The 14,265-nt window shown below is 36.1% G+C and overlaps 1 protein-coding gene across 4 annotated transcripts in view; it reads left to right on the forward strand.

Moving 5' to 3' along the window:
- The window catches only part of ATR (ATR serine/threonine kinase), a 96,199-nt gene extending 83,281 nt beyond the window's left edge, over nt 1-12,918 (forward strand). For 3 of the 4 annotated variants that reach the window (XM_026497181.4, XM_026497183.4, XM_057315956.1), the window contains 6 exons: nt 894-1,044; nt 3,687-3,843; nt 3,956-4,109; nt 5,257-5,408; nt 11,364-11,469; nt 12,556-12,918. In XM_026497181.4, the coding sequence (XP_026352966.1) occupies nt 894-1,044; nt 3,687-3,843; nt 3,956-4,109; nt 5,257-5,408; nt 11,364-11,469; nt 12,556-12,729 (894 nt within the window). In that variant the 3' untranslated portion in view covers nt 12,730-12,918. Of the gene's footprint in view, nt 1-893; nt 1,045-3,686; nt 3,844-3,955; nt 4,110-5,256; nt 5,409-11,363; nt 11,470-12,555 lie in introns of those variants that run through there. The other variant, XM_057315954.1, reaches the window with a different exon arrangement.
- Nucleotides 12,919-14,265: the final 1,347 nt, after the last annotated feature.

Consider the following 14,265-nt stretch of genomic DNA (forward strand, 5'->3'; position numbering starts at 1 on the left):
TGTAGCCTATTTATTCCTAAAGTTTAAAATATGTCTTTGGGGGCGCCTGGGTGGCTCAGTTGGTTAAACGTCTGCCTTCGGCTCAGGTCATTGCTCCCAGAGTCCTGGGATCGAGCCCTGCATTAGGCTTCCTGCTCAGCGGGAAGCCTACTTCTCCCTCTCCCACTCCCCCGGCTTGTGTTCCCTCTCTCGCTATGTCTCTCTCTCTGTCAAATAAATAAAATCTTAAAAAAAATAAAAATAAAATACGTTTTTGGTTAGTGATTGTGCTTTTGAATTGGACAGGTTGCAACTATAGTTGTGTGATCAGTTTGTTTATTTCATACAGTTTAAGAATTAAACAAAATACTGTTTATCCTTACCTAGAATAATTCAGGATTAATCAGATGAGATGTAAAAAGCTTTCTTCTGCTAGGAGACCGTTTTTCAAATGAAGCCATAATACTAAATTGCAAGAATAAAATGACATTTTGAGGATATTATAAAACTCATACTTTTTTGTTTAGGTAATCAAAATTAAACACCAGTCTTTGTGTCTAAGGACTTAATATTTCAGTGATATCTATAAAGCAATAAAAAATAAAAGAACATTTTGTCATTGTTAAATATACAAATATCATATTTTGAACACAATATTGTTGTCACATTAACAGTGAATAATTAAAAAGAGGGACTTGCCCAAGGCATTTTTAATGATTTGGAAAAAGACTATAGATACTATCCCAGTAGCTTCCTTTCCTAACGTCCTGAAGAATTATTTGTCTATACCACATAGTAAACTTTCACTGAGTTTCTTTTGCTATGGAATGAATAATCTTTAGATATATTTAACATGACGTTTGGAAATTTTGAATTTTTAAGCTTTTGTGTGTGTGTGTGTGTTTTTTTAATAGTGCTTAAGAAAAGATGCAGAATCTCGTAGAAGAGAACTTCATATCCGAACATATGCAGTTATTCCCCTGAATGATGAATGTGGTATTATTGAATGGGTTAACAACACTGCTGGCTTGAGACCTATTCTGACCAAACTATATAAGGAAAAGGGTACTAAAATTAATTCTTAAAATATAAATATATAATATGACTATAAAATCTGCCAATGTGTGTAATTATTATTAACATATGTCATTATACCTTTTTTTTTTGTATAAGCCATAGTAGAATTTCTAGGTCAAATGATATTCTATATACGGATGTACTTACGTGTTTTTCTTCCTAGTGTTCTAATCCCTTCTTTATCCTAATTATGTCTTTATCCCAAAAGAAGTTGATGTAGCTTACAACAATGTATATGAAAATTTGTTTTTCACAAAAGTACTGGTTAGCAATTCTGAAACTACTTTATATGTACACTTAACTTTAGCAAATAAATAAATATATTGTGGATAATGAGAGCTAGCTTTTTCACTGTGAGAGAAAGAAAAGGAAATGGAAGGCTAGACTAGAGCTGAAAGTGTTAGATTGAAATTAGAGTCTCCACCTGGCCAAACCTGGGATAATTTGGGCAAGAAAATAAATAATGATATAATATTAGATTATAACTCATGGAATAAAATAAATAGACATGAATCCACACTGATATAAATAAATAATAAGTAGGGAAGTAGGAATAGTTCTTCCTTACAATATAATTGCAGTGAATAAATGTAGAGTAAATGATGGAAATAGAAAATGACCAATTAGCAAGGACCACATTAATAATTGTTGCAGGTAACGAATATCAATGGATCCTGAAACGAATGAGCAAAAGTACGATGAGAAACAGGTTATTTGTAGGGTATCAAAGTATCTCCCCACAACATACTTATTAATTATAAAGGGAAAAAAAGTAGTAACTACAGTGGAGAAACAAAAATATAACTGGTTAGAACTCTTAAAAAATGTCAAGGTAATAAAAAACAAAGACAGAAATTTCCCAAATTTGAGAACATTAAGGAGACATGACAGCTGAATGTAATATGGGATCCTGGATTGGATCCTGGCCCAGAAAAAAAGACAGTAGTGGGACAGTTGGTGAAATTTGAATAAGGTCTGAAGGTTAATTAATAATATTGTAACTATCAATTTCCTGATTTACGTAATTGTGCTATTATTATAAAAGACATGAGTTAAGAATAGCTGGGTGAAGAATATATGGGAATTCTTTGTATCATTTATGTAATTTTTTGTAAGTCTAGAACTATTTCAAAATAAAAATTTTTAAATGCATATGATGCAGTACATTAAATGTAAGTAGATCAAGTTATCAGAATAAGGTAGAAAATAAGTTTATTCATTTCCCTAGGGCTACTGTAACAAAGTACTGCAAACAACAGAAATGTATTCTTTCAGTTTGAGAGGCTATGAATCCAAAATCTTGGTGTCAGGAGGGCCAGATCTCTGATAGCTCTAGGGGAGAATCTCTTCCATGCCTTTCTTCAGCTTCTGCTGTCTCCAGCAATCTTTGATGTGCCTTAGTTTTATAGATGGATCACTTCACTCTCTCTCCAGTCATCACACAGTGTTTTCCCTAAGTCTGTATGTCTCTGTTTTCTCTTCCTATATAATATTTTATATACCAGTCAAATTATAATAAAGGCCCACCCTAATGACTTCATCTTAACCTGATTACATGGGCAACAACCCTCTCTTATAAGGCCACATTCACAGGTACCAGGGGTTAGGACTTAAACACATTTCTTTGAGGGTACAGTTTAACCCATAACAATAGTGATGTTGATAAATTACTGTATTATTGTGCTAAGTATGTTATATACTTTATTTTTTATTGTTAATAAGTCTGATTATCCCTATTTTATGTACAGTGTCAGAGGTTAAGTAATATCCAAGTTCACAAAGATGATAAGTTGCAGAGCTGAAACTTAAAGACTGGACTCTGATTCCAAGGAACTTGCTGTTGACTATTTTATTGGAAAGATGAAGTATTGTGTGTGTTTTAGTTATTGCTTTTGGATTTTTAAAAATATTTTTAAAAATATTTTTAATATCATGAGCACACGGGAACTATGTAACATTTGAGTCTAAAAACCTCAGATCTCAGACTTATCCATAAAACTTTTGGCTGTTCTCTGGGTGTACAAAGCACCAAACCAAGGTGGGCCTAAAAGGCACTTAATAGACTAGAGTCATATACCCATGTAACACAGGCTCACCAATGTATCAGAAGGAAAAGCTTTTCTGTTTCTCCAGATGATTTGCATTGTGCAAGATTAGCTCAAGAACCAGGTATACAACGAAGCTTAACAGGCTAGCATTCACACAGAGTAAATGATTTCAAAGCACCATTGTAGATTTTTTAATAATGATTCTGTGTGGACCTATCCTACATGCTGAGGAACAGAGAAATCACTCTAATTTTAGTGAGGGCTACAGCATTTTTATAATTCCAAGGGTACTCTTCACATTGAATTTATTCTGAGTGATGTTTTCTGAAATTAGTTGATTCCACAACATTAGTTTTAGTTGACATTAATTTTCATCAACAAGAGGCTTTACTTTGGGTAAGTATAGGGAAACATAATATGTTGTATTATTTTATTGTAATAAGATAATTTACCTATGCATAATTGTAATTTTTCTATTCTTGCTTTTGAATAACGATTTGAATAAAAATAGATGTTTTTTTTAAAAATTGCCCATTTTCTTATTTGGCTTGTGTGATTAATGGAAACCACTCTACCTTGTAGGAGTTTATATGACAGGAAAAGAACTTCGCCAGTGTATGCTGCCAAAATCCGCAGCTTTGTCTGAAAAACTCAAAGTATTCCGAGAATTTCTTCTACCCAGGCATCCTCCTGTTTTTCACGAGTGGTTTCTGAGGACATTCCCTGATCCTACATCATGGTAAGTTACCAAGAAGATATACATTGTTATGATTAATGTTTTTAAAAATATTTTAGATTTCTGTTGCCTCATGTGGCATTAGGATATTTGATAGGTATTGTGTCTTCTTTAGGTACAGTAGCAGATCAGCATACTGTCGTTCCACCGCAGTTATGTCAATGGTTGGTTATATCCTGGGGCTTGGAGACCGTCATGGTGAAAACATTCTCTTTGATTCTTTGACTGGTGAATGTGTACATGTGGATTTCAACTGTCTCTTCAATAAGGTAAGTGATGTGACTTACTCTAGTAATTCTATGTTTCCTCCCGGTTTCCTTTCCTCAACAACTGTTTTTCCTAGATATACCTGTTGGTGGCAGTTGTAGTCACAGTTGAGTCACACTGAGAGTTTGTTGACTGGTTTTGATCAGTGAATCCCTGAGTCCTCAGTAAAGCAACTTAGGATGAAGAGAACTCAGAATAGTGATAAAGTAAAATCAGCCCTGAACTCGAAATTCAAAGGTTCAAGTTCTGACTCAGTTCTTAGTTATGTGAACATGGACAGGTCAGTTCATTTTATTGAGACTCAGTTTTAGAGAGATAAAACCTTTTAATATGACGGTTTCCAAACCTTGCAGCATATCAGAATCATCCAAGAATTTAAACAAAATACACAGATATCTAGCAGACATCCCAAGAGATTCTGTAGGTCCAGAGTGGGGCCTGGAAATAAATTAAGGTGGTTGGACTCTCCCTAAAGCCCCTTCTAATTTTTCAATGTTATGATCCTGGAAGGCAGACTGGTAGGTTAAACCCCTATTTTCTTCATCCCCATTCTCTATGGATTGCCTTTTGCTGTCACAGGAAACCAAGAAAGGTCACAGGTACACATGAGATCAAAACAGATAAACCAAATCAGAGATAAACCACTAGTATATGTTAAATCATATAAGAAGGGAATTTAGGGAAACTCAGTAAGTTTGGGAATAAAAAGGCTTTATGGAAGGCAGGTTGAAAATGGCAGAAAATAAATGAACTGGACTTCATTATATTATATATTACATATTCTGTCTGAGGGATATGAGCATCTAACATATGGCCGTTTCTTTTCCTTTCCTGCTTTAAAGTGAAAGTCTTAAAAACGAAAAATATTAAAATATTTGATTTTATTTTATATTATTCAAGAAGAACATTAAGGAAGTTAATATGAGACTAAATGTTGAATGCATAAAATCTCTATAGTAATATTCATTATAGTAATTCAGTGACAGGTGGGCATCCATCCTCTAGATCAAAGGTAGAGTTATATGGCTCCTTCGTGATTGAGGGTATCTTTGCACTTTGCTTAGAGTCTAGACATGAAGGTCTCATTTTTCTGCATAAAGATTTAAAATTTTAACATTGTTACTTTTTAATAAAATGCATTGTTTTAAGGGAGAAACCTTTGAAGTTCCAGAAATTGTTCCATTTCGACTGACTCATAATATGGTTAATGGAATGGGTCCTATGGGAACAGAAGGTCTTTTTCGAAGGGCTTGTGAAGTTACAATGAGGCTGATGCGAGATCAGAGAGAGCCTTTAATGAGGTAATTACCTATGTTTTGTAAACAATTTAACAGTAATCTTGAATGTAATTATTGGTTCCTAAATAAGTTTTTTTATACTAGTAGCCACTTTGCATTGATTGAAGCAGATTTTTTTAAATAATAGCTTTAAGGTATAACTTACAGTTCATTGCAGCATTATTTACAAGGCATAAAAGCAACTTGAGTGTCCTTTGATAGATAAATGGGTAAAAAAACTTGTGGTGTACACACGCACGCACGCACGCTGGAATACTATTCAGCCATAAAAAAGAAGGACATTTTGCCATTTGCAACAACATAGATAGACCTTGAGGGCATTAATGCTTAAGTAAAATAAGTCATACAGAGAATGACAAATACCGTGTGAGATCAAATAGAACTACCTTATGATCTGGGAATCGCATTACTGAGTATTTACCAAAAGAATAAAAAAACACTAATCCAAAGGGATACATGCACCCTGATGTTTATAGTAGCATTATTTACAATAGCCAAGATATGGAAGCAGCCCAGGTGTCCATCTATTGATGAATGGATAAAAAAGATGTGGTATATATACAATGAAATATTGTTTAGCCATAAAAGTGAAATTTTGCCATTTGCAATGACATGGATGGAGCTAGAAAGTACAATGCTAAGTGAAGTAAGTCAGAGAAAGAAAAATACCATATGACTTCACTCATATGTAGAATTTAAGCAACAAACAAGCAAACGGAAAAAATAGACAAAGCAAGAAACAGACTCTTACTGTAGAAAGCAATCTGTTGGTTACCAAAGGGGGGTGGTTAAATAGGTGATGGGGATTAAGGACTACACTTGTCATGATGTGCACAGAGTGATGTATGGTACCATTGAATCACTATATTATACACCTGAAACTAACATAACACTTTATGTTAAGTAACTGGAATTAAAATAAAAACTTAAATAAGAAAAAACAAAACCTGAGCTCATAGATACAGAAAACAGATTGATTGTGGCCAGAGGTTGGGGGTGAGGGATGGGCAAAATGGATGAAGGTACAAACTTTCAGCTTTGAAATAAATAAGTCATGGGAATATTATATACAGTATGGTAACCATAGTTAGTACTGTGTTGTATATTTGAAAGTTGCTAAGACAATAGATATTTAAAGTTCTCATCACAAGAAAAAAATTTGTAACTGTGTATGGTGATGGATTTATTGTGATCATTCTGCAATATATACAAATAGCAAGTCGTGTACACCTAAAACTAATATAATGTTATATGTCCATTATACCTTAATTTTTTAAAAGATGTCATTTACAAACCATAAAATTCACTCTTTCAGAGTGTGCTTTACAGTTGTTTTTACTGTATTCCCAAGATTGTGCAACCATAACTGTTAATTATAAAACATTTTCATCACCCCCAAAATAATTAGCAGTCACTCTCCGTCCCTACTCCCCTGCCATCTTCTAGCAACCACTAATGTACTTTCTGTCTCAATGGATTAGCCTGTTCTGGGCATTTCATATGTTAGTGATATCATATAACATATGGCATTTTATGTCTGTCTTCTTTCCTTAACATGATATTTTCAGGGTTTATCCATGTTGTAGCATGTATCAGTATTTTTTTGTTGTTGCCAAATGATATTCCATTGTATACCACATTTTGGTTTTTCGGGTTTTTTTTAAGATTTTATTTATTCATATGAGGGTCGCCTGGGTGGCGCAGTCGTTAAGCATCTGCCTTCAGCTCAGGGCGTGATCCCGGCGTTCTGGGATCGAGCCCCACATCAGGCTCCTCCGCTAGGAGCCTGCTTCTTCCTCTCCCACACCCCTGCTTGTGTTCCCTCTCTCACTGACTCTCTCCTCCAAATAAATAAAATCTGTTAAAAAAATTAAAAAATAAAAGATTTTATTTATTCATGTGAGACAGAGAGATACAGAGAGAGAGCGCATGAGCAGGGGGAGAGGGAGAGGGATAAGTAGGCTCTCCGCTGAGCCAGGAGCCCAACATGGGGCTCGATCCCAGGACCCTGGGATCATCACCTGAGCCAAAAGCAGACTGCCTAACCATCTGGGCCACCCAGGTGCCCCTGTGTACCACATTTTGTTTGTCCTTTCATCAATTAATGGACATTTGGATTGTTTACACCTTTTGGCTATTGTGAAAAGTCTGGCTGTGAACATTTATGTACACAAATGTGGATATATGTTTTCAGTTTTCTTGGGTATATCTGGGTGTAGAATTGCTGGGTCACATGTGAACTCTAAGCTCAGCATTTTGAGGAACTTTCAAACTGTTTTCCAAAGCAGCTGTGATACTTTACAGTTCCACTGGCAATGTATGAAGGTTCCAATTTCTCCACTTTCTTACCAACACTTTTTATTTATCTGTCTTTTTTACTTTACCCATCCTAGTGGGTGGTATCAAATGGTATCTCATTATGGTTTTGACTTGCATTTCCTCAATGACCAGTGATGTTGAGCATTTTTTCATGTGCTTATTGGTCAGTTGTGTATCTTATTTGGATTAAATATTCAAATCCTTTTCCCATTTTTAAATTGGAATATTTGTCTTTTTATTGTTGAGTTGTAAGAGCTCTATACATATTCTGGATACTTGATTCTTAAGAGATACATAATTTGCGGGGGCGCCTGGGTGGCACAGCGGTTAGACGTCTGCCTTCGGCTCAGGGCGTGATCCCGGCGTTACGGGATCGAGCCCCACATCAGGCTCCTCTGCTGTGAGCCTGCTTCTTCCTCTCCCACTCCCCCTGCTTGTGTTCCCTCTCTCGCTGGCTGTCTCTCTCTGTCAAATAAATAAATAAAATCTTTAAAAAAAAAAAAAAGAGATACATCATTTGCAAATATTTTTCTCCATATGTGGGTTGTCTTTACTTTCTTGATGATGTCCTTTTTAGCATATTAAGTATTCTTTTGATGAAGTCCATTTTATCTGTTTTTGTTATTGTTATTTGTGCTTTTGGTGTCACAAAAGAAACTATTTCATAATCAAATCATGAACACCTACACCTCTGTTTTCTTCTAAGAGTTTTATGGTTTTAGCTCTTATATTTATTAGATCTTTGATCATTTTCAGTTATTTTGTGTTTCCAGTGTGAGGTAGGGGGTCTATATTTATTCTTTTGAATGTGCATATCCAGTTTTCCTAGCACTATTTTTTGAGAATATTATTCTTCTCCACTTAATGGTTATGGCATATATTCAAGAGTTTATTTCTGGACTCTCAATTTTATTCCATTGATCTCTGTGTCTAACTATATTCCTACTGTACCTTGTCTTGATTACTGTAGGTTTGTAGTAAATTTTGAAATTAGGAAATGTGTGTGCTTTAGATTTTTCTTCTTTTTCAAGATTGTTTGGCTATTATGGGTTCTTTGCATCTCCATAGGAATTTTAAAATCATCTTATTAAGTCATGCAAAAAGTCAGCCTGGATTTTGATAGGAATGGCATTGAGTTGTTAATCAGTTTGGGGAGTACTGTCATTTAAAAATATGAAGTATTATGAACTATGAACATGGGATGTCTTCTCATTTATTTATTTAATTTCTTTCAATAATGTTTTGTAATTTTTAGTTTTTAAGTCTTATATATTTTTTTTAAAGATTTTTTTTTTTTTTTAAAGATTTTATTTATTTATTTATTTGACAGAGATAGAGACAGCCAGAGAGAGAGGGAACACAAGCAGGGGGAGTGGGAGAGGAAGAAGCAGGCCCATAGCAGAGGAGCCTGATGTGGGGCTCGATCCCATAACGCCAGGATCACGCCCTGAGCCGAAGGCAGACGCTTAACCGCTGTGCCACCCAGGTGCCCCTAAAGATTTTATTTATTTATTTGACAGAGAGAGACAGCCAGCGAGAGAGGGAACACAAGCAGGGGGAGTGGGAGAGGAAGAAGCAGGCTCCCAGCGGAGGAGCCCGATGTGGGACTCGATCCTAGAATGCCGGGATCACACCCTGAGCCGAAGGCAGACGCTTAATAACTGCGCCACCCAGGCGCCCAAAGTCTTGTATTTTTTTTTTAACCAGTTTTGTTTTGTTTTTTAAAAGATTTTATTTATTCATTTATTTGTCAGAGAGAGAGAACACAAGCAGGGGGAGTGGCAGGCAGAGGGAGAAGTAGACTCCTCACTGAGCAAGGAGCCCAATGCAGGACTTGATCCTAGGACCCTGGGATCATGACCTGAGCCGAAGGCAGACGCTTCGAAGGCAGACTGACCGAGCCACTCAGTTGTCCCCAAGTCTCGTATTTTTTAAAAATGTGCTTTTTAAAATGCTATTCCAAATGAAATTTTTCTTTATTTCATTTTTGCACTGTTCATTGTTAGTGTTAGAAATACAACTGATAGGGGCGCCTGGGTAGCGCAGTCGTTGGAGCGTCTGCCTTCGGCTCAGGGCGTGATCCTGGTGTACCGGGATCGAGTCCCACATCGGGCTCCTCTGCTATGAGCCTGCTTCTTCCTCTCCCACTCCCCCTGCTGTGTTCCCTCTCTCGCTGGCTGTCTCTCTCTGTCAAATAAATAAATAAAATCTTTAAAAAAAAAAAAAAAAAAAGAAATACAACTGATATTTGTATATTTATCTAGTACTTCCAAACTTTGCTGAACTCATTTATTAGTTCTAATACTTATTTTTGCAGATACCTTAAGATTTTTCTCTAACAGCCCATTATCTGCAGATACATAGTTATGCTTTTTCCTTTCCGATCTCGCTTTTTTTTTTTTCCTTGCCAATTGCCCTAGCTAAATGAATGTCAGAAAGACAAAGTGAGAAGTACACATCTTTGTCTTATTCCTGATTTTAGGGGTATAGAAATCAGTCTTTCACTATTAAATATGATGTTAGCTGCAGGGTGTAGTTTTTTAAAAGGACTTTTAAAGCTCACTACCAGACATTTTGGTAGAACATACTAATTAGACATAGGAAAAGGCAAATTCTCTGCAAGAGGAAGAAGTACAGCCTCTTATGAAACACTAAGAACCCCTATCCCAATCTGGGGAAGTCAGGAAATAATTTCTGGAGGAATTAACTGAAACCTTAATGATAAATGGAATTGACCACGCAAAGGGGAAGAATGTGTTCTGAGTGATAGAAATATCAAGGCAACTGAAGACATGGACTGCTTAAAAAACGTAATTCTGTTTTCTAGAGGGTACACTTCAAGTACATGGTGCTGTGATGATGGTATACAGATGAGCAGGGCTAGATTATGAAAAGTCCACATGGGGCTGGCTTACATGTTTAAACCTTGCCCTGAAAACAACCAGAAGTCACTGGGGGTTGGAGTAAGAAGAAAATTTAAAAAGCGTAAATGAAATCATCAGATTTTGCACTGTAGAAAAATTATAGTTGCAGTCTGGGCTAGAAGCCGGAAAACTAGTTAGAGGACTGTTGGAATAACTCAAGAAAAAGTGATGGTGCATTGGATGAGATAGTGACAGTGGAGATGACGGTAAATAGATTCTAAAGGGATTTAGGAGGTAGAATTGAGTGTTAAGAGGAAGGAGAGGCAAGGATGATTCCTAGACTTTTGTTTAGGACAAATGAATGAATGATGTTGTTCTTTACTGATTTGGAGAATACCAGCAAAATAGTTTGGGAAAGGGTAATTAGTTTTGTTTTGGAACTGAATTTGAAGTGCCTGCAAGAAATCTGAGTGGGTTTTTCCATAGGTAGTTGTATTTGAAGTTCACAGTATACATTTAGAAATGGCACACAGAACTCACTCTACTCCCCAAGAACACCTCAGATCCCCCTCTATCTTCCTTCTCTCTCTTTCCTTTCAACTCCTCACTCCAAAATAATAAGTTCACATGTCTTACTGATGCAGTATTAATGTGTGTTGTAAGAGTATTACCATTAGCTTCTCATCCTTCACTTATTTTTCACCTAAATGTTGACTGTAGTGACACTTCTTCTTACAAAGATAACATTGTATTATCATATTTGTTTACATTTTAGTGTCTTAAAAACTTTTCTACATGATCCTCTTGTGGAATGGAGTAAACCAGTGAAAGGGCATTCCAAAGCACCACTGAATGAAACCGGGGAGGTTGTCAATGAAAAGGTTAGTAGAAGGGGTAGCTTGGTATAAGTTGACATAGTATGTCTCTACAAATGAGAATTGATTCTAAATGCTGTCAGTGACTGGCTATTGAATACTCTGAAATCTAGTTCTTTATTTTTTGTTGGTTTTTTTAGAGAGAGAGGGAGGGGAAGGGGCAGAGAGAGAGGGAAGGGAGAGGGAGACAGATCATCTTAAGCAAGCTCCATACCCAGCACTGAGCCCGACGTGCTGTTCAGATCTCACAACCCTGAGATCGTGACCTGAACCAAAATCAGTAGTCGGATGCTTAACCAGTGGAGCCCCCCAGGCACTCCTGAAATCTAGTTCTTTAGTATGAAAGTGCCAGTAAGTTTTTTTTATTGTCATTACTAATGTTAGCATTATTACTATTTGTGTAATAAAGTTCAAGACGCAGACAGTTTACAATTATAAGATATAGTGGGAAAAACTTGAACACAGATTGCCCGAACTTACAAAGCAGCAGCAGGTCTCAACTTTAATATGTAGCCATTCACTCCTTACTAACATTAGCTGAAGTCTCAAAGTTTGCAGATAATCATTTTTATTAAGTGAGAATAGACTGAGGATTGTTATTCTAATAACATCATTCTCACTTTTGCATTTTGATAAGCTTTCTTTTTGAGAGAAACATGTACCATTCCAAGTAGCTTAGAACTCCATTTGCACATAGTAACATAATCTAAATACTAGGCATTTAGAGTATTATTGCTGTTATTAGAATATTCATTCAAATGTTTAAGTTGTAAGATTTCCGGATAAATTTTTTAAGTTCTTATTTTTCTAGAATTGTAATGTGGAAGAGATTCCCTGGTATTTCACATAGTCCAGAAAAATGTCCGTGCAGTTGAGGCTAAATCAACACTGCAGGCCTCAAAATCAGTATCTCAAGTTATTGCATTTGTTTCATTTCTTCTCTCTTTTGCCTGTTTTTGCTCCTAAAAGGGGGGTAATGATTCATAAAATGACATAAACATTTGTCAAACACCAGAAAAGTAGTATTTTCAAATTATCAACATCCAGGTGTTACTAGGTTCTTAGCACTTATGATTTTCAATTTCTTATTAGGCCAAGACCCATGTTCTTGACATTGAGCAGCGACTGCAAGGTGTAATCAAGACCCGAAATAGAGTGACAGGGCTGCCGTTATCTATCGAAGGACATGTGCATTACCTTATACAAGAAGCTACTGATGAAAACTTACTGTGCCAAATGTACCTTGGTTGGACCCCATATATGTGAAATGAAATTACTTCAAAGAATATGCTAATAATCTAAAATTAGTGCGTTTGGTATTAACTGTGATTGTATATTCAGTTCCAAAGTACGGCATAAGTTTATGTTCTCAGAGCAACTGGTATTAACTCTTTATTGTTAATAATATTTAAAATAATATATGTTGTTAAGAAATAAACTTTCTTTTTTTAAAAATATTTATTTAATTGAGAGAGAGCACAAGTTGGGGGGGGGGGGAGATGGAGTAGCAGACTCCCCACAGAGCTGGGAGTTTAACTTGGGGCTCCATCCTGGGACTCCAGGATCATGACCTGAGCCAAAAGCAGATGCTTCACCGACTGAGCCACCCAGGTGCCCCTAAACTGCTTTCTTAATATAAATTGTTCATTATAACTGGAGAAACGGAACAGCTAATGTTTTTATGCTCTAAGAAGATGTATTTGCAAGAAACAAGCCAGCCTAATTTCATTTTATAACTTTTATTGATTTTCTTTTAAGTACTTAGCTAGCAAAAGCATTCATTTGAACAACAGAAATTTACATTGAATAAATGCTGTAGGCAAAGCACTATGCTAGATTCCTGCACAGAGCTACCTCCCCTGCCCTCTAGGAACTGACAGTCTAGTCTAATAAAACAGATATAAACATAAAGCACACATCAAGTTCAAAACTTAATAAAACTCTTTTTTGTATGGTTGAAAATGTAATAGGAAAAAAACATAAACCAAGGAGCATGAATATGAAACTCGATAATGTAATTTTAAAGATCCTGTCATACTGAGTTTACCAGAATACAGAATCTAGCGGTCTTAAAAGACACTTAAAATTTCATAAGATTTTAAAGGTATTTTAAGGTTCATTTTTTGTAAATTTTCTTGCTGACGATTTAAAATATTTCACAATTATTTACAAAATAATGAGGTTATAACATTCAAAAAATGGAAAATTCTTTATAACAGAATTTTACTTAAGTTCGCTTGATAGAATTATGCTTTACGGTTTAGTGTGATGGGGAAAACACGAAAAACCAAGAGACATGAATATGAAAAGTATACTATTTCCTAGGGGGGCCAAATGTTGATTTATAGAGGAAGCTTGGAGGGGGTGGAGGGAGATTAGGACATTTTTTCCAACAAATAATTTGGAAGAAAACGTTTTTAAAAGAAGTTTTGATATAGGGTTATATTCCCCCGGAAAAAGCCTTCCCCTCCCCAAACAAAATAAACTAAACCAAATAAATCACCAGATCTTTCCAAATCTGTGTTGAAAAATACTGAGATTAGTAATCCCAGGACACAGAAGCAGTCAGGACAAATACCAGTGTTCCAAAACTCTTTCAGCGGACTCGTGAGGTTTTCACACCACTCCCACGTCTACTTACAAAGCAGAGCTTTGTCAACCGGCACTTCCAGAACTAAATTTAACGCATCAACACGCCGCCGTGCTCTTAAACGTAACCGCCAGAGAGCTCGGCGGTGGCGAGTTAGAGCCGGGATTAGAGCCCCGCCCCGGGGCTGCGGCCTCGAAACGGCCGCTCTAGGC

Source organism: Ursus arctos, unplaced genomic scaffold (genome assembly GCF_023065955.2).
Source record: "Ursus arctos isolate Adak ecotype North America unplaced genomic scaffold, UrsArc2.0 scaffold_20, whole genome shotgun sequence".
NCBI classification, from domain to species: Eukaryota; Metazoa; Chordata; class Mammalia; order Carnivora; family Ursidae; genus Ursus; species Ursus arctos.